This window comes from Equus quagga, chromosome 13 (genome assembly GCF_021613505.1).
Source record: "Equus quagga isolate Etosha38 chromosome 13, UCLA_HA_Equagga_1.0, whole genome shotgun sequence".
Taxonomy (NCBI): domain Eukaryota; kingdom Metazoa; phylum Chordata; class Mammalia; order Perissodactyla; family Equidae; genus Equus; species Equus quagga.
This window is the reverse complement of record NC_060279.1, coordinates 35,877,988-35,898,490: the sequence shown is the minus strand read 5'-3', so window position 1 is coordinate 35,898,490 and position 20,503 is coordinate 35,877,988. Positions and strand designations below refer to the sequence as shown.

Genomic DNA, 20,503 nt, shown 5'->3' with positions numbered 1-20,503 from the left:
TTTTGAGGTGAGATAAGAGGCCTAAGGGGAAGTAAAAGCTTTGATAACTCAGTCCCTCTTCACAATGAGAATCCCCATCAAGCCTGAATACCAAAAGCTAGAATGTGGGAAGAAGAACTAAACTAAGAATATTCTGTTCCCTCACTTCTGGGCCTTTTCTTCTCAACATTTCCTAAATCACTATCACCATGGACCTCCTTCCCATGAATCCTTTATACAGAGTGAAAAGGGGAAAAGACTGTCTGATACTCCAAGAACACCCCTGCCTCGGGGCCTTTGCACATGCTGTTATCACTTACCTGCTGCATTCTTCCCTCAGACACCTGAATACCTGAATCTCTCAATTCCTTCAGTCTCCGTTCAAATATTACTTTACCAGAGAAGATTTCTCTGATTACCTATAACAATAGCAATTCCTCCCTCCCTTCCACTCCCTGTTCATTTTATCCTGCTCTATTTGTCTCCCATAGCATTACTACAACCTGGTGTATTTAATATTTTTGTGCTGTCTCTCCTTCCCCTCCAGGATGGAACACTGTGAGGGAACGACTTTCTCAGGGTTTTTTTTTCATTGTTGTATCTCCAAGGCCTAGAATTGTGACTGGAACATAAGCAGGCACTGAAGAAATATTGTGGAATGCATGATTAATGAATGAGTAGATGAAAAGCCCTGTGTGTCTGCATATTGGTGTATGGCTGTTTGTATGTATTTATGATTTTATTTCTATTTCTCTGGGCTAGGTGTGGCTCTTTACTTATAAACTCTGTGCTTGCCTGTGCATATGTGTTTTTGAACATATGAAGCATTCTCTGGGTCTGTAAATATTGGGTTCCTGAATATGAGCTTGCGTATTTTTCTGCCTGTGTTTCTGTGTCCTCCGGTTGTGTGTGCATATATCTGGACCATTCAGCCTGGCGTCAGGGTCCCTGCAAGAAAGAGGAGTTGTGGCCACCTACCACCAGCAGAGGGCACCGGAGAGCCATGCGCCTCCGCTCAGGGGCTGAGATCGTGAAATCTTGGCGGGTAGTGTTAAGGACCCAGGAGACCTAGAGAATCTGGGAGGAAAGAAGTGGAGACCTCGTTAGACCAACACAGTACTGTAAAGTTGTGCAATTCCTGTTATTTCCCCTCAACTCATCCCTTAGGAAGCAGACGTGCAAGCACCCCCAGCAACTCTGCGAGCAGAAGCATCTGGTTAGGGGCTGGGAAAGGAACTGGTTGCAAAACTGGGCTCTTAAGAAAGAGGAGACACCTAGTGAATGCCCTCCTTACTCTAACCAGGAATTCCCTCCCTTCCCAGTTCCTAGATCTCTCAACCCCAAAGGATCTCAAACTCCTCCCGGCTTAGAGATCTTCCTGTGACTGCCCTCTCCTTGGCCCTTCAAACCCTTCAAGTTGGCTACTTTCTCCTTCTAGATGGGTAGATGCCCAAGATGGACAAAGGAAGGAGTCGACTAAGCCTCTCCCCGGCCAAGGGCCAGGGCCAGCTGAGGACTCCGACACTTGGCCTGGCCTCACTGTGTGCTGGGTGCCGCCCCCTGGCAGGGGCTCCAGGCAGGTCCGAAACTCAGCTCGGATTCTCCAGCTTTGGGTTTGTAGGTGGGGAGAGGAATGTATCCCTCCCCACTCCCAGCATTCATCAGTCAATTGAGAATTCCCAATTTGGGGAATCTAGGGGTTAGATTCTGGGTGTGGGATTTTTTAAAAAAAGGATTTTATGCTTTTTAACTCCATGAACCACCGCTTGCCCATCCCCTCCGCTCCCACACACACTTACACACACTCGAACACACATGCACACACTCACATACCCTTCCCCATGACAGTCATCCACGGGGCTAGTGGCTTGTGCTCAGCCCATGCCCCGCCTCCCCAATCCGCCGCCTAGTTCCGTAGCTCGGGACCAAGATTTTGTATGTAAATACGAGGGGGTGAGGGCAGGCAGGGTCCAGCCGTCCCTGCCCCAGCGCCCGCGATTGTCACGTTCCTTACCCCTTCGCTTTTGCCCTCAGTCCCTTTCTGTCTCTGCTCTCTTTGCATCTCAGTTCCAGCGAGGGGTGTGAGAGTGTGTGTGCGCGCGCGTTGGGGGCGGGGGGGGGGGGGGCGGGGGGGGGCTGTGAAGGGAGGCGCCGTCGGAGGGAGAGTAGACGTCAGGAGGAGGGACGAGGGAGAGAGGGAAGGAAGAGAAAGGAGAGAAAGGGAGAGCAGAGATCGAAAGAGACCCAGAGTGATAAAGCTTGAGAGGAGAAATCATAAAAGCGAGAGGGGGAGGAGAGAGAGGGAGGGAGCGAGCGAGAGCGAGAGAGCGAGAGAGGGAGGAACGGGACCGGGAGGAAAGAAAGATAAAGAGAACGCAGGGAAGGGAAGTGAGTTTGTGCGCGCGAGTGAGTGTGCGTGTGTGCGTGTGTGTGTGTGTGTGTGTGTGTGTGTGTGTGCAGGGGCGGGCGCGGGCGGGCGGGGGGCGGGCTCCCGGGCTCCCCTCCTCCCAGCCCGCTCCTCTCGCTCCCTCGCCAACTCCGGGCCCCAGCCGCGGGCGGGCGCACGGCGGGCGGACAGCATGCTGAGCCTCCTCGTCTGGATCCTCACTCTCTCCGATACTTTCTCCCAAGGTAAGGGCCCCCAGCCCGCCCCGGACTCGGCTCCCCCCTGCCCTCGGGGCTGGGGACTGCGCCCCCGCTGGGGGAGCGCTGAGGTGCCCGGCGGCCGGCGGCCAGTCCCTGGGGTCGAGACGCCACGAGGCGGGGGCTCCGTCCTGGCGCGGAGCCCGGGGGAAGGGGGCACGGAGTAACGGGGCCTGGCGAGAAGGAGTTTTCCGTTGATTTGCCCAAGTTGTTTCCTTTTGCTGCGCGGGAGAAGGGAGAATTGGGGCCGCGAGGGCTGGGGTTCGGAGTGAAAAAGGGATCCGAACGCTCCAAGTCTTTTCCGGAGCCTCTGGCAACCCTCCCTCCCTCCACCCTCTGAGGCCGGGATCCGGACGCCTGGGTCCTGGCTGAGGGGAAGGCTGGGAAGAGGGTGGGATTTCAGACGTTGGGGGTGGGAGGTGCGCGGAAAGCTGGAGAGCCAGGCGCCCGAAGATGTTGCTGAGGGAATCTCCCTATTCCAGCCCAGCCCCTCGGAGGGTGCTGAGTCGGAGCCGGCTGCCCCCTCTAGAGGAAGGGAGGAGTGCCTCGGGGCCTCTGGTGGGGATTTGGAACCCTTGCCCGCGGAGGTTTCGGGTGGGGGAGTGGAGTTCCAAAAGGCAGCATCAGGGCGGCTGGACAAGGAGGGGGACACTTGGGGGGCTAACACTCTGCCTGGGGTCAGGAAAGTGTTGATGTCAGGGGCTTATTTGGAACTGGTAGGGGGAGGCTGGGCGATGAGACAAGAGGTTGAGAGAGATGAGGATGTTAGTGTATCCTGAGGCAGGGCTGGGGGGGGTAGGAGAGAAGGGGACCAGGAAATCAAGGTCCCCGACTCCATCCAGGACTGGGTCCGTGGGAGTGGATGCTTGCCTCCTGCATCTGACTTTAAGGAAGATTAATCCTGCTGAGGTAGCCACCCCCAACCCCCAAAATGGAGCTGACACACAGAAATTGACACACAAACATCAAAAAACAGTCACAGACACCGAGACAGACTACTCACCTACTGAGACGGAGGTACCCACAAGCATCCTCCACACGGAGACAGACACATATACACAAAGACGCTGATACATCTGAGGAAGACAGAATCCTCCCCCGTATCAGCTTGCACATTCATGCACCCAAACACATTCAAACTCATAGACACAGTACATGTATGCAGGCGGGCATTTACAAGGACACAACACACACACACACACACACACACACACACACACACACACTGAAACCCTTCTACCAAGCCCTCCAGCAAACAAAGAAACTTGAACAGACATTCCTATAGGCAGAGACCTATGGAGATGTACAGACTACAAAATGGAGGAGGTGGTCTGGTTTTGGGGTGGGGGGGAATCTGGGAAGAGGGAAGTCAGCCTGGATAGAATGCCCTCAGGCATTACCCTGCTCTCAGTTCCCTCCCTGGGCTGTAGGGTGTGCATTTAGGGGTGAGGTGTTGTGCTGGACCCCTCCTCTCCTTACCAGGCCCCTCCCCAGCTCAGAAGGCAAAGCCTGGCTGAGTTGGTGGGGGCAGATCTTGATCCATCTTTCCCCATAGGGCATCCATCCCCCTCTCCCCCCCCCCCCCCCCCACACACACACTTAAGCTATGAGCAGGACATACATCCATGGTGTGAGTCCAGTGGGAAGTGATGCCATGGAAAGGAGGCCTGGCCTTGGGCTTGGCAGGCCAAGCCAGCCACTTGGCAGAAAGTTGGGAAGATGACTTAAGTTCTGACTTTGTTCAGCCAGGCTGCCAGAGAGGAGGAGAAGGGGGGAGGGCCCACGATGTGAGGGGAGGGGGCAGCTGGGTCATTATTGATGTGTTAGGGGCAAGCTTCTGTCTGTCCCTTTCCCGCAGCCCTAACATGTCAGCAACATGGATACGAATGAGCTTCAAGGAACAAAAGCTGCGGTTAGCAAACAGGAGAGACATGTGGATTGAATCGGGGACAGAAGCGGTCAGACAGAGAGAAGTGTGTTGTGTGCCTTTCTCCCTTTGGAAAGGGGGGAGGGGTTAGGGTTAGCTGAGCTCCCATCTCCTGGCCACCAACAGGGGTGAGAGCAAGACCTGGTGAAACTGTGCAAAAGTATCTAGGGGGTTGGGGGAGGCATACCAAAGACGAGAGATGGAGAGAATAGACTGGAGGGGGGAGGAAATCACCACTGAGTGTTCTGGGAAGCTGAGCAAGGACTAGGGTGGAGGCAGGGAGGGAAGGAGTGTGGATCTGGCAAGACTGGGACACTCCCGGGGTGGGGGGAGGCTTTCGGACCTCCTCTCCTTGGCCTCCATCCTTACAAAGAAGAAGTTCTAGTTCAGGACCTGGGGCAGTGAGAGAGGAAAGCAAGGGGGGGATTGCCAGGGGGTTGAGGGATGGTGGTGGGAAATGGGGAGGAGAGGGGAGGAGAAGGCAGTTGAATTGAGAGGAGCAGAGAGGAGAGGGGAAGGGAAGATTCAGCCCAGGCAGAGAAATAAAAATCGCATTTTAAAGAATTTCAATGGGCTTCATCAATCTTCATTTTTCACTAAATAATTTTCTGTATCTTATCTAAATGAAAACCATTATCCTTCCCCCCATTTCCATCATGCGCCGGCTCCTCAGACTGATTGCGCCGAAAATTGAAATATTTATTCATTTTCTGGGAGATTTTCTCCCTCCCCAGCCTCGGGGAGGAGAAATTGAAAAAGAAAGATTATAGCTAATCAGAGCAATGTGGGATGACAGGCCGGCTCGGGGTGGGAGCTGCCTCCAGGGGATGGGGGTGGAGATGAGGGTAGGGGAAAAATCTGTCTGCAGCCCCCAGAGGTCCCCTCAGCATCCCTGTCACCAGTTGGCAGAGGGGTGAGGAGTGAAGGGAAGAGGGCTGAGGGCCTCCTAAATTCCCAGGATTCAACTCCCCAGCACAGCCACATCCTGGAAGAGAACGTGAGTCGGGAAGGAGAGTAGTTGGAGATCTGACTCCCCCCTCCCCACGCTACACACAGACACACACTTCAGTTGTCCCTCTTCTGCCTGCCCAGTCCGGAGCAGACCTTGAGGCTGAGGAAGAGGCTGGGGGAGATGAGGCAGAAGTCAGGATACCAGTCCCCCTCCTTGACCTTGATTGGACTCCACTTTACACTCACTTAGACCTAAAGGGAACCAAGTACAGTCCTCAGTGCCTCGAGCGGTACCTCTGACCATAGCCCTGGAACCCAGGGGACCCACATCAGGAGGAGGAGGAGGGGGAGGAGGCCTCATAGGCCTTCCTATCTCCTGCTGGTTACCATAGCTGCATGGTTGGTTGTCTTGCTCCGCCGTTGGTTGGTTCTCTGGTGAGGTGCAGACCAGGAAGCCCAGCTCTGGTCCCCAGCTCTTACTACCCTGACTGGAGAACTGCGTGCTCTGATGGAAGCTCATCTTTATGTCCTCAGGGACCACGTCTTAATTTCTTTATGGTCCTTTCGGTTTCTGACATAGTGCTCCGCACATTGTAAGTGCCCTTAAATATCTGATCAATTGATTGATTTGACAAGCGAGCTACAGTGTTGGAAGGAGGCAGTGCTAAATTGCTAAATGGTGATTAAATCACGGCCCCACCTCCACTCCCTGGTTAAACCCCACCTCGGCCGCTTGGTAGTCGGGTCACCTTGAACAAAGTATGCGCCTTCTCTGCCTCAGTTTGCTTGTCTGTGAAGGGAGGATAGAAATAACACCTCATAAGGTTGCGATGACTGTTAAATGTGTTAATCTGTGTAAAGTGCATGGAACAGTGTCTGGCCCAGAGAGAAGTGCTTAGTGATGCTGCTGTTGCGACTTTGTGGCTGGACATAAAGGGCTAGGCAGCTGACTGTCTGTGCCTCCTTTCCAGCTCCTCTTTATGGTTCTCCTTTTGTTTTCTTGCTCCAGCTGCCCAGATTCTTGGTCCTGGGCTTCAGCACCTTCTCTGTGTCTGTCATGGAGAGGACTGTGTTGTGGCAGACCCAGAAGGGGAAACTGACCAGCTTCTGCTTGGTTGGAGACCTCAGGAAAGGTCTGGGGAATGGACTTGGGGAGAGAGCAAAGTGGCAGAGGTTGATGTTCTGGTGAGAAGAAAGCAGGGCTCTGGTGAGAAATGAGGAGGCGCACTAGCCCTGAGGTGGCAGCATTCCAGAGTCTGGAAATAATACGGATCATTTATGGAGCCATTGTGCTAACTGCTTGCTACGCATTATCTAATTTAATCTATACAACAACCCCCTGAGATGGGATCTGTAATATCCCCATTTCATGGATGAAAAGTTGAGGTTTAGGTGGGTTCAGCTTCTTGTTGATACTTGGAGGAACTACCTGACCTCAAAGCCTGTCCCTTCCCCTCTACCAGGGATCCCACATGCCAGCAGGGACCCGTGTAGGGCTGGGCCAGGGTTTTTCCTGGTCCACAACAGAATGAGAACGAGGAGGAAAAGGGAGTGAGTGTCTCATAAAGGTGAACTCACTCATATTTTTAAAGCAATCCTGTATTCTAAGATTCCATCCTTCTACATATTTTGGTGTTGAATGATTTTTCTTTGATGATAGGACAGTGCTTGTAAGTGACTTTTTTTAAAAGGACTTTACTTGGCAAATAAAAAGGTTCGCAACCTTGTGTTCATTACTAATATTAAACACGGTCCATAAGCTACAAATTTGGGAGCTACTCCTGTACCATGCAAAGCTGACTCCTGCAGATGCCCAGAGATGTATGAGGCTGGCATGGAGTGCTGAGTGGGGGCCCAGGGAGAGTCCCAGGACAGTCAGCTCCCAAACCAGCCCAGTCTGTGGTGGTCATGGAGGCTAGGGTCTTGGATGGTCTGTTCCAGTTGGCTTTGGGGGCCCTGCCTGGCCTAGGGTAAGTGAAAAACCAGGAGGTGGGCTGCATACCAAAGTATCCAAATTCCTTTTTATTGTGCTTTTCATATTCATTATCCATATTCCTTTTAATGATGAAGTTATGAAGTTATTGTTACCCCCATTTAATTTAATTTATTTATTTGGTGAGGAAAGTTAGCCCTGAGTTAACATCTGTGCCAGTCTTCCTCTACTTTCTATGTGGGCTGCTGCCACAGCATGGCTGACAAGTGGTGTTAGGTCCTTGCCCAGGATCCGAACCTGCGAACCCCAGGTGGCTGAAGTGGAGCATGCCGAACTTAACCACTGCATCAGGGGGCTAGCCCCTGTTATCCCCATTTTATACATGAGGAAACCAAAGCTGAGTTCAATGAACTTAACTCCAGGCTGTACCTGGGGTTTTAGATCCCAGATTTATACTCTTTGTCTCACTGTAAAGCCCACACCCCTCAATGCCTCCCATAGAGTTGAGGCAGCTCTGGAGGGCAGGGAGGCCTTCCCCTCTCCTCTCCCCACAATGGCAGACAGCCTCCTTCTGTTGCCTCGCTCAGCCTTCTCCAGGGCTCAGCCCAGGACGCCGAGCCCATATCCATCTTGCTGCCTTGCTCTGATGATCATCTGTTTTATTAACTGGGGGGTGGGAACTGTACATATTGCCTCTTGTCTGTCAGAAGAAGGAGGTTTGTAATGCCTCAGCCCCCTTTCTTCCCACCTTCAGAGTCTTTTAACTTTGTATAGTGCCTTCCAATTTTAGCAACTTTTTCACATGTATCATCTCATTTAATAGAGCTACACAACCATCCCATGATATAGGCAGGGTAGTTATTATTTCTCCGTTTAAAGGTGAGAAAACAGAGACATAAAGAGGTTAAAGGACTTGCTAAGAGGTAGAAGTTGGGCTGGAGGGAGGAGATGAGGGCAAATTCCTTAATTACTCCAATATCCAGGGGCTGTTTCCAGCGAAGTTAGGGAAATTCCTCCTCCAAGTGTCCAGACCTGGGAAAGCTGTGTCCTCTCCTGACCTACCAGCTCCTGCCTGGTCTCTTCCCAGGGCCTCCAGGCCACTTTACTTGGCAATCTCCTCGAGGATCCTTGACCTGGAAAGGGCTGGGGTTGTGGGGGTGGGTGGTCAGCAGTGGAGGAGAAGGAGGCAGCCATGTCCTTGATGCTGAAATGTGAAGCCAAGGAGAGGCAGTCTCAGAAGTCACAAAAGAGAATGGGCTCACTTCTTGTGAAGGAGAAGGTCATTCATTTTTTTTTAAATTTTTTAAATTTATTTATTTATTTTTTCCGAGGAAGATTAGCCCTGAGCTAACATCTGCAAATTCTCCTCTTTTTCCTGAGGAAGACTGGCCCTGAGCTAACATCCGTGCCCACCTTCCTCAACTATTATATATGGGATGCATACCACAGTATGGCTTGCCAAGTAGTGCCATGTCTGCACCTGAGATCCAAACCTGCGAACCCTGGGCCACCGAAGCATAACGTGCGCGCTTAACTGCTGCGCCACCGGGCTGGCCCCCAGGTCACTCATTTTTAAGGAGGGCCCACTTTGTTTTTTGCATGTATTAGTAACTAGTTTAATACTGACAATAATCTATTCAAGGTAGAAGTTATTATCCCCATTTTATAAATGGACAAAGAGAGACCCCAAGAAATTAAGTAGATTGTCCAAGATAATACAGCTAGTAAATGACAGAGCCAGGACTAGAACCCAAGCAGGCAAGTTGGGGTGGGGGGCAGGAGTGATTCCCAGAAGGAAGCCCCTTGAGACCAGCACCTCCACCTCTTATACATTTCTGCTGCATACACGTCTGCAGATGCTGTGTCACTGTACAGTGCGTGTGCCCACATGCATGTCCATAGATTCACTCATGTACACTTGTACATGCAGCCATTTCTCACCCCCATACACATATGGACAGATGTCTCTCCCTTTACGCCAGTCCTTCCATTTACCAGATCACTGGCGTGCAACACTGCCCTGTTTCTGTGTACCATTTCTCGCCTAGCTATGGCAGCCATCCTGAGTCTTTGAAGACACTACTCTTGTAGTGCTTACTTGTCTTGCTTACTCTGTATCCCCTCTAATAGAGGCACACATTACAAGGTTAAGAAAGTCAAACCCTTGGGTTCCCCGTTCTGTGACTTTGGTCCCTCTCCGTCCTGCAGCCCCGCTCTTACACCTTCCCTCACAGACAATGCAAACCTAATTTTAAGTTCTTTGAGTGCCCAGGATTAAAGGGGCTCCAACTCCCAGACATCGCTGAAGATCACATTTTTCTTTCTTTTTCCATCCCACTCTCTCTCCCTCCATCAGCTCTCTCCAAGTTCCCAATTTCTCCCTCCAAATTTAATTTTTCCAGCAACTTTTATTAACCTCTGTAGTCTCTGGGGGCTGAAGTCTCATTCCTCTCTGCCCTCCTTGAGCCCATTTAACAAAATTGGGATCATATTGAAATAAATGGGCCTTGCAGCCAGCCAACCTCCTCAGGATTAAGGATCTTAAATCCAGGGGTGGAAATCTCTAGCACTCCCTAGTAAATTCCATTAGTTTCCCAGGAGATAATGCTGCTTCTTCCTCTAGAGGCCTGGCTCTGGGAAAGTGACGCGGGAATTTCCCAGAAGGCTCTGGGGTCTGGGTTTTGAGGCAGGGAAGGGACAGCAGGAACCTGAGTCTCTTGTGCTGTGTGCCCACAGGGTTGTCCCAGGAGTCTGTGCTACCCCAGGCCAGTTTAGGAATCAGAGATTCTTCTTCTGGACTGGGCCATTTGATGCTTTTTTTTGCTTCTTACTTCTTCTGAAGCACTATGAGAAGTACATCCTCACTGGAAGATGTATAGGAAGAGTAAGGACTCAGCTCCTTCATTCAGCAGAAATGTGTTGTGTGCTTACTATGTGCCGCCACCAGTGTTGCAAAATGAATAAAATGCTCTCCTAGCCCTTAAGTGTCTCACTTTGGGATTTAGGTGCAAATCACTTAACTTCTGTAGGCCTCGGTTTTTTCCTCCATAAAATGGGGAGAATTAATTTTTTTTCGAATTAGCAAAGGTATATTACTTTATGCAGAACATACTGGTAGGCATTATGGGTTATAAAAAATGACGTTATATGGTCCCTGTGCTCCAGGAAGCTAAGAAGTGCAATATGCAAAGATTCCTGGTAATGCCAGGCAGGGTGTCATTGGAGCCAGGACAGCAACGTGCGTGGTCAGAGCTGGAGAGTTCAGGAGAGGGCAGTTTGCTGTGGCCTGAAGAGGCCAGGAAAGGCTCCATGGAGGAAGTGGGTCTAAGGATGGACAGGATGTGGATGTGGCAGGAAGAGGGAGAGCATTACCAGACAGGCCAAACTTCCCGAGCCAAGGTGTGGCTGCCGGAATGTGCCGGGTACGTTGAGGCTGATTGCAGCTGAGGATTTGGGTTGGGGAGAAATAAATGGCATGATCCAGAACAGTAGACTGCAGCCAGATCTGAGAGGGCCTTGACAAGCCAGGACGGAGACTGTCCTGTAAGCAGTGGGGAGCTAGAGATTTGTTTTTTAAACAAAGAGTGTGTTAAAAAGTCGAATGATCTCGGGGGCTGGCCCCGTGGCCGAGTGGTTAAGTTCGCGCGCTTCGCGGCAGGCTGCCCAGTGTTTCGTTAGTTCGAATCCTGGGCGCGGACATGGCACTGCTCATCAGACCACGCTGAGGCAGCGTCCCACATGCCACAACTAGAAGAACCCACAACGAAGAATACACAACTATGTACTGGGGGGCTTTGGGGAGAAAAAGGAAAAAATAAAAAAATCTTAAAAAAAAAAAAAAAAGTCGAATGATCTCTACTTCATTCCTCATCAAACCCTCCCTTCCTCTTAAACTCCTCATCTGCTGGAGCTGCTGTAGAGATTTGCAACCCCTTCAATTTAAAAAAAAAAAAAAAAGTGAAGTAGACAGATAATCAGGGTTGGACCAGGCAGAAGTGAGCAGAAAGCCTTAGAGAAATATCCGTTCGCCTTGGGAAGTCTCAGATCTGTGACCTGAGTTGGGGAGGCTTTGGAATGATGAGAAAGTCTTTTTTCTCCGAGAATCCTCAGGTATAAGATAAAGATGTCCACGGGCAGAGTTCAGTGGAGATAATCAAGAGAGGAGAGCCCCGCAGCCTTGGGAAACCTGAGCCCCAGTCTAGACTCTTTGTCGTCTGATCCTGTGGGGCCTAGGCTGGGTCTGCCCTGCCCAGAGTCTAGGGGAACCACCTGGTTTCATCGGAGGGCCAATCCGGATTTGATCCTTGCAGGGTCAGTCTTGGGCTGTTTCCTCTGGTCAGTGGCCTGTCCTAGATGTGTGTGCATTTGTGGGGGTGAACCTAGAGATTCTTAAAACCTCTGTAAGGAGTTGTTCAAATGGAAACCTTTAAAGAGGGTTCCCGCCAGGGGGGTGAAAAGCCTGTGTTCAACTAAGCAAGGGTTTTTTTTTTAATGGCTGGGCTGGGCCTGGCACTCAAGTAGGCACTGGGGATGAAAAGATAAGTGAAATTTAGTCCCTGTCCTTCAGGCACTCCTGGGCTGGTGTGGGAGATGGATGTATAAACACATATTGACAATACTATAAGATAAAGGTTGTGAGGGAGGTATGTGAAAAATGCTGAAGCTGAACTGTCTGAGGGAGGGGGAGTTAGAGGGAGCCCGGCCAGGGGGAGGGGACCTCCACAGATGTGAGGCTCAGGGGCTGCGGCTGGAGCCTCTGGAATGCAGCACCGTTCAAGATATCCCAGCTCTGGACAATCCCTGATTGTGCCCCCTGCTCCAGATGGAAGGAGCCGAGGAATCCGAAGGAGTGAGCCGAGGTCCCTCCCAAGGATTATGATTTCCAGGAACAAAGGCAGTTTATATAAAGCGCACTTTTCCCAAATCTACCAAGCCCTTGTGTCCACTTCCCTCCTCCCCAACCCCACTCCCACCCAAGTGAGCTGATTTCTGAATTAACTTTGTCCTTGTAATCAGCTTAGCTGAGTGTTTTTTTTTTCCCCCTCCTTCCTGAATTCTCCCAGGAACAGCCTGGGGCCCTGCTCGCTCCATTACCCAGCATTGTCAAGCCATGAGGTGCTTTTAACTGCTTCTTCCCATTCGATTCGCTTAACTGGGAGGTTATTAAAAGGAAAGGAGCTGAGATGGGCAGATGGGGGCAGAGAGAGAGACAACGAGAGAGGGAAAAGGAATTTTCAAAGAAGCAGAAACCCAGGGATGGGCAGGCTGGCAGGGGGAAGCCCCTGAGAGAAGTTGGGGTTTTCTTCATCTTGATTCCTTAGTCGTCCAGGGGACTCCTGGGTTTTAATCGCAAACCCTGAGCAATTGACTTGCTGCTCTAGGCCTCGCTCCCCGCCTCCCTGGAAATCTACCAGCTTGACCCTGCTGTGGGATGGGCTACGGGGACTTCCACTCTTGCCTCTTTGCCACCTCTCCCACACACATACTCTGCTACCAGTGCCATCAACTCTCCAGCATCCACCCCAAGTCAGCTACCGTGTGGATGATGTTTGATCCCAGATCGATGTGCCTCTCACCCCACACATATCCGGGAAGTCTCCCCTCACTGGGCAGTGGGTGAAGTGAGAATGCAAATTCATTTTAGTGTCAGTTTGAGCCAAATGTAATTAGAGAGGAAAATCTGACTTTGCAAAAATAAAAATCCAATGCCTTGCAAAAGCCAAGTTGAAATGACTTCCGGATTATCTGCACCGCTGCTGCTCTTGATTTATGCAGAAAATTGAGAGGGGCACCCATAAAGCTGGTATCTAAGGGATTCAGTTTGTGCACCTTGCCTTTGGTTCTGTACCAGGGTCATGTCATAAGACTGGCCTCTTTCAACACAACCCTGGAATTGCGGAACCCCTCAAATGCCCTGGGACCTCCTTACCAGAAGGGCTGCTGCCTGTATGATCATGACCAAGTCACTTCACTGGAGCCTCAGTTTTCTGATCTATAAAATGGAGACAGTTGCTATGAGGACTGAATGAAGGAATATAGATTAAGGAACAGTATTTGGAACACAGCAGTATTCAATAAATCATATTGCACAGTGCCTGCTTCTTGCAGCTAACACTCCAAGGCAGATCTGAAGAAGGCAGACAGTAGGATGAGTGAAGAACACCGGGTCTCTGAAATGCAGTACAGTGGGAGGTCGGAGGTGGTAGCATAGACTAATGGAAAGCACCTTGGTCTAGAATTAGGTCTGAGTCCCTGCTCTGAAGATTGAGTAGCCTCTTCACCTCTATGAGCCTTAGTTTTCCCATCTGTAAAATGGAACGATAGCAACCACTTAACCTCTACTTAAAGTCCTGGAAAAGCACTTCTTGGATAGTGTGCAGTAAGCGTGACCACCACTTTAACCCCTATCTTTCCAGAAGCTTTCAACTCTGTGTTAGAACAATGATTCTCAAACTCAACCACACTTATGAAACACCCTGGGATCTTGTTAAAGCGCAGAGCCTGATTCGGAAGATCTGAGGTCACGTGGAGTTGCTGCATTGGCACAAAGCTCCCAGGTGATGCTGATGCTGCTGGTCCTAGGACCACACTTTGAAGTGTTAGAGGATGCTATTTCCTCTAGGGAAATAGATCTTCAACATTCTAATGGGAAGCAAGAGAAAATAGAACTCATTGAACTGAATTCACTTTGCAGCCAGCTTAGCTGTATAACCGAGCCAGGATGCATCATTGATTCAGGAGCATTGATATGTTTGTTTTAGGAAGGCAGGCTGTGGGACAGGAGGAGGTGCAGTGCTTGCCAGCGTGCCCATCTTCGGCCCCGAGATTGACCTGCCCAGCCCTCCTTCCTGCCACCCCACAAGCTTTCGCCACCCCCAGTCCACCCCACCAAGTCTTCATTCATGCCAGCAGCTGCCAACTGCAAAGTTGAAAAGCAACCAGCCAGTGGGTTGGTGGAAACTCCTCCGTACCTAAGTCAGTCGTTTTCACTCGTTTTTTTTTTTTTTTTTTTTTCCAAGGACAAAAGTCCTCAGAATCCAGCTCTCCTTTGGTGGAGATTTAGGGGAAAACATTTTGACAGAGCTGCTAGCCAGGGCCTTGACCTGGTTGGCTTTGGCTTGAAAATTTGGTCATGAGCAAATTGTGTGATTTGGGCAGGAAGGTGGGTCATAGGCTTAACTGGGGGCATGACTTGGGGGGAGCAGTGGAGGACCACCTTTGGGCAGGTCAGTTCTCACACTTACATAGACCTAATGGTTGCTCAGCCAACGTGATGAGCTCGCTCACTCTCTCCCTCCCTTCTCTAACTGTGTGCTGTAGAGGAAGATCCGCAGGCCAGAGGAAGAGAGAACCTCTGCCGTCAGAGTTCTCCTGATTCAGTGGCGGAGGCTTGGTCCTTATACCTGGGGAATCCTGTCCACTAGGGGAAACAGGGACTCCCACTGATTCTCCTTCATCCTCTCTTCTCCCTCAGAACACTCATGCATTGAGCCATCTGCAGGTACAAATGGGGACATATGCAAATGACAGACGTAAATCATGAGGGGTTTCAGAGTACATAAAGAAGGACGTGGGATCAATCAGATTGGGCTTGGGCTTCCTAGAACACAGAACCTGGGGTCAGGAATGAAAATGGAGAGATGACTCTTTAAGACTCCCAACATCTTTGGACTCTTGAGATATTTCTCTTTAGGCAGGACTCACTTGAAATCAACCTTGACGCATCAGTGTTTGCTCTTTTTCTGAAGAGCAAAAGGAATTTCCTTAGCTCTCTCTGCTCACTCACTTTCGTATCTAATAATCCCTGGCAAGCAGGAAGTTCTTCTTTGTGTCTAACCTGAACCCTTCCTGCTCCTGAATCAAAAGAACTGTCTTACCAGGGACTGTGACTGAATAAGTCTCCAGTATTCTCTATGTCTAGATAAATAACATTTCCCCCAATAGGTTCATTTCTTGCAGTTCAAGGCAAAGCTCCTTGTAATAGAGGAGCAAGGCCAGAGAGGTCATAGGTGAGACTGTCCCTGAGGCCCCAGGTGAGCCAGAGCAGGTTGTCTCTTTAGGGGTCAGATCTGCTTTCCAACAAACCACCAAAGCTATCCTCCCAATGTCCCCAGTCAGGGCCAGAGGACAGTGTTCATAGGAACCTGGCTGAGTCACCATGTCCTTGCTTGTCCAGGTTCCCCTTCTCAGCAGCTCAGATGGCTTGAGACTGGAGAGCTCTGGTCCTTCCCACCATCTCTAGCTGATGGCCTGAGGGCGCCCCCTCCTCCCTGCATGGGGCCAGGCCGAGAGAGGCCCTGGCATCTGCTTCTGAACCTGGTACCTGTAGGACAGCGGGGCATGGAGGGGAGATGGCAGAGGTAGGCCTACCCCACAGTCAGGACCTGTTCTAGCTTCAGGGTAGGAATATTTTTCCTCTTGGAATCACACAGGGATGTCCTCTGCCGAGCGGGGCCTGGGCGGACCTGGTAGATTCCAAGTGTCAGCGTAGGCAGAGACAGGGGGGGATGGAGCGTCTGCAGTGGGGTGTCTGCCTTTGGAGATCTGCTAATCTGATGAAGGAGTGTGGGCCTTTCCTTGGAACACTGGACCGTATTAGATAAGTACAAACTCTCAGCTCTAAACTTGAACTTGAGGGCGGAGACTTGGTTTCTGTTATCAGACAGCTGGTTATGATAGGGGACATAGGTTCCTCACCTTCCTCAGGGTCTGAACACATACAAAGATCGTCTGCACAAGGGGGGGGGCGGTTGAAGTCTGTTGTGCACAGGAGCAGATGGAAAGAGATGCTGGAGCCAGGGATCACTTAAGGAAGCTTCTGGGGAAGGGACAGGAAGGAACAGTGGGGCCGGGTGAAGTGGACTGACAGGGCAGGACCCAGTGAACAAGAAGGTAGAAGAGACCACCCTATATTATAGGAGGGTTCTGTGGAAGAAGAGTAGGGGGCCAGGAGGAGGTCTGCCCCTCTGGGGCTGTGTGGGCTGGAGTCTCTGGGAGCTGAGAGCTGTGGTGTTGCCTTGTCAAGTTGTGGCCCCTGCCGCGTTCACACCAGCCAGGTGACGTTCTCCCACACCCACAGGTGGCAGAGCACCTCGGGAGAGGGATGATGTGGAAGCAGTGCCTGATCCCTCAAGGACAGGGCAGAAGGCAAGCCCTCAGAAGAGGAGGAGCTGACGGGTCTGGGGGGAGAGAAGAACCTGGGTCTCAGTCCTCCTGGAGAAGACAGTGGGGTGTCACTGTAGCCTGGAGCCAGCCTGTGGGGCAGCTTGCATCTGTTGGGAGGTAGCTACCCTTTTTCAAGGGTAGCCATGGCCCGGGGTCCTGGAAGCGCTGCCTGGTGGCCTGGCATGGGACAATCTGCACAGCCTGCTCTGTGGCTGTCATCCACCAGCAGAGCCACATGCTCCAGTGCTCCGGGCTTCTCCCTGCCCCCAAGCCGGATGCTCCCTGGCCTCTTCCTCCTGCTGTCCTTCCCCGTCTGTCGGTCTGTCACTCGGCAGGAGTGAAATGCACGCTGCTCCTGAAGCACTTGGTGCTTGATAATTTGTGGATTATAGCTAACTCTCGATAAAGATTCCCCTAATTGCTTGGCTCACCTCAGGTTCTATCATCAAAGCAAAGCCGCCAGGCCCCCCTCTTGCCCTCCTTTTCTTTTTATTATCTCTTAATTAATCACTCTGGCTTTCACACTTAGCAGATAATTACAGTCTCCTGGGCACGCAGCTCATTTTCATAACCTCCTGCTCCAAGCGGGCAGCCGAGGGGGGTGGGGAGAAAGCGGGAGGGAAGGGGGGAGTGGGAAGAGAAATGCTGGAGAAAGGTGGGGGCGGTCTGCAGCTGGTGGGTGAGACCCAGGGAGGAGAAGAAAGGGACATTGGGCAGCAGCAGTGGGGGATACATGGAGTGGTGAGCAGAGCATGGGAACCAGGGCTCCTTGTCTGCCCTGCAGGCCCAGGGAAGCTCTGCCAGTGGATGGGGGCAGCGGGGCGGCGGGGGAGTGGGGGGGGGGGTGGGCTGTGGTACTCCCTGGGGAAAGCCCCAGTTGGTCCCCCAGCACTAGGCTGCCACAGCCTGAGGGGCACTGTGTGGCTCCATTGGCCTGCCCCAGGGTGGGGGGTACAGTAGGAGATGTGTATAGGCTGGTGGGCAGAAAGCTGAGTGAGGAGCAAGAGATGGTCCTAGGTGAAGTTAGTTCAACCATGTGCTGGGACCCGAGGCCAGCTGGGGTGGGAAAGCTGTGCCAGGGAAAAGAATGTGCAGGGCCACCGTTGAATGAGCACCAGGGCTTGGCCTGGGAGTTTTTCTGTTTTGAGGATAGCAGGACACACACCCTGGGGCTGAAACCCCTGGGAATGCCTAAGGAATGATCACTCAGTACTGTGATCGAATGAGGAAGGAAAGGTCTCACATTTATTCATACCTGTAACTTTTTGGCACTGTGCCAGGTGTTTCACAATGTGCCCATCATCTTCACTTTAGAGAAAAACTGTGGTTCAGGAGGTTAGGTAAAGGCAGGGAGAGAGCCTGTTCCCACCGGACCTTAGGCTCTGGCTTCACCACAGGGTTTGGGGCTTTCCTTGGGCCTCCAACCCAGAGATCAGCAGACAGGACACAATGGATTTGAGAGCCTCAAGAGACAGAAGGGTTTCCCCAGAGAGTTTGACACAAGCTGGACTGGAACCCAAGCCCTAGCACACACTCATGTGTCTGTCCCTCTTTCCTGTTCCTTGTTGCATCTCTGTGGACCCAACAGTCTGCAGGGGGTGACGGAGAATGTGGAACATCCATTTTTTCTTCTCCATACTGAATTTGGTCTTTAGAATGAAATGCATTAGATCCTACTGCTTTTTGGCCATTAACTAGCTGTGAGACCTCGGAATTGTCTTATGACCTGAGTCTCAGTTTCTTCATTGGTAAATGAGAATCTTGAAAAGACGGCACACCGTGTATGTAAACAGTTCCTGGCATATGGCAGGTGGTAAACACATGGTAACTGTTACTACTCCTCCTATTATTGTCGTTAACGCTATACGTGAAGGTATCTAGCCTAGCCCAGTAGAAAGCATGTAAAACAAGTTGATTTTTAAAAAGCTGGTGAGGGAGGCGGGATCCTTTTGTTCAACTTCCTCAGTAAGGGAGGGCACAGAATTTCCACCCTGTGCTCCTTCTGGGGTGTGCTATCGAGCAAAGCCTTGACAGCCCAGGCCACTCTGTCCCAGTGCAATTTTTCTTTCCACAAATAAGTTGTCTGTTCCGGCTGGGGCGGCTTCCAGCTCAGAGCGTATTGGCGTCCAGCCCCAAGCAGGGTTGATCTCCCTGCTGACCTCCAGGCCGCCTGCAGCAGAGCCCGTGTGCCAAGGGTTAACATGTCAAGTCTCACATGGCTGGCAACCTCTGACTCAGCTTCTGGTTTCCTGGGCATTACAATAGGAAAATCCATATTCCGGAGGCAATATGGAAAGAGCACTGGATGGTGAGTCCAGCTGTCGATGTTAGTCCCATTTTGGCCTCTAGTGGAGAGACCTTATGCAGTGACCTAGGCCTGTTTTCTTATCATAAAATGAGATGGTTTATCTCCAAGATTCTTTCTGGCTGCAGTTTTCTAACTCTTTGTCATCCTACGGGAATTCGCGAAAAGGACTGGTTCTTCCTGAACGAGGCCTTGGATCTCTGATTTGGTTTGTGTGCCAAGGCCAGAGATACCGATTTCAGGGGACCAAGGCTGTGGTGCCCCAGGGAAAGCATTATTTGCTCAGGAGCCAAGGTGGAAGCAAATGTTTTCTATATTTTCAGATCTGGTCTGGACTTGGGGTAAGGAGAGTAGGACCACCCCCCCCCCCATACACACACGCACTCACACATGCACACATGTACACGCAGTCCGCTTTCCTGGGGATGGTCCAGCCTGCTCTGGGAAGGTGGGGTACCATGGGCCGAGGGTGTGGGTGCTTGTGTGTGCATGTCGATAAGAGTTCCTCCCTGAAGAAACATGCTCTGGCTTCGCCCTGAACTTTAGCTTGGGTCTGTGAAAAGGTTTTGCAGAGTCTTGTGGGAACATAAACCTTTGGCAGATTTCTTTCCCTGAAAGCTATTTCTTCTTTCTTTTTCTGGGAACTTTCGCCAGCAAGATCAAGGCCCCTCCACGCGCCCCCACCTCCCTCCCCTTGCCTCAGACACCCAACCCCCTCTCTCCTCCTCCCCAGAATGAAAACAAAGTGAACTGGTGGGTATGGGGCATCATTGCAGAGCAAACTGGGCTGGAGGAAGGGCGTGAAACAAACAGACAGCTCTCCCAAGGGGAGAAGTTATGAGAAGGGAGGAGAGAGAGAGAAAGAAAATAAGCAAATGGCATCAGTGGTGAAAAGTGAATTCCAGACGTTTAAAATTCTTTTGGTTTTAATCATCTCAGAGGCCGACCAGAGCTGAGCTGTGGGGGAAGGGAAGAAATGAAAACCAGGGCCATAGACTAGGAGCCAGTGCGCAGGAGTCTCAGTCTGTCTGTAAAGACCTAAAGACTTTGCGATGTGAGCTGCTCCCTCTTCTCCATCACGCCCTCCACCTCCTGCATCTGATGCTCAGAAGGGCTGGCTGCCTCCTCGGAGGACCTTTCCTGACTTACCCTCCCCTTTATCTCATTGCACGGGCTTCTGTGCACTGGGTTTTAAAGCACTGACCTTTCCGTTTTCTGCCAGATTGCAAGTTCCCCAAGGCCCTGGATTATGTTTTGTTAAAAACAAAACAAAAATAACAAACAACAAACCCGAACCTCTTTCATAAGTCATGCCTGGGCCTCCTCGGTGAGGGTCAGGGCCCTCGGAGAAGGTTCTGGGCCTGTTTTCCTCTTCTGTAAAGTGGATTTGAAGAGATGAGCTGAGCCTAGAAGAGACCCGAGAAGGAACTGGGAAGCTGGTTGGGAGCCTGGCAGGTCATGGGTGCTTACTCTGTGCTGTGTTCTATGCCAGATGCTTTAGGATTGTCTCAGGGACTGTCCTGGGAAGCCCTGGGGGACATGGTCAGTCTTCTCGTCCCCTCCCTCAGGAGTGGACCTGATTGTCAGGAAAAGTAGCAGG

The 20,503-nt window shown here is 51.3% G+C and overlaps 1 protein-coding gene across 5 annotated transcripts in view; it reads left to right on the top strand.

Moving 5' to 3' along the window:
- Nucleotides 1–2,202: 2,202 nt before the first annotated feature.
- KIRREL1 (kirre like nephrin family adhesion molecule 1) overlaps nucleotides 2,203–20,503 on the top strand; it is a 103,220-nt gene continuing 84,919 nt past the window's right edge. For all 5 annotated transcript variants that reach the window (XM_046682464.1, XM_046682462.1, XM_046682463.1 and 2 more), the window contains exon 1: nucleotides 2,203–2,610. In XM_046682464.1, coding sequence (XP_046538420.1) covers nucleotides 2,559–2,610 — 52 coding nt within the window. In that variant the 5' untranslated portion in view covers nucleotides 2,203–2,558. The remainder of the gene's footprint in view (nucleotides 2,611–20,503) is intronic.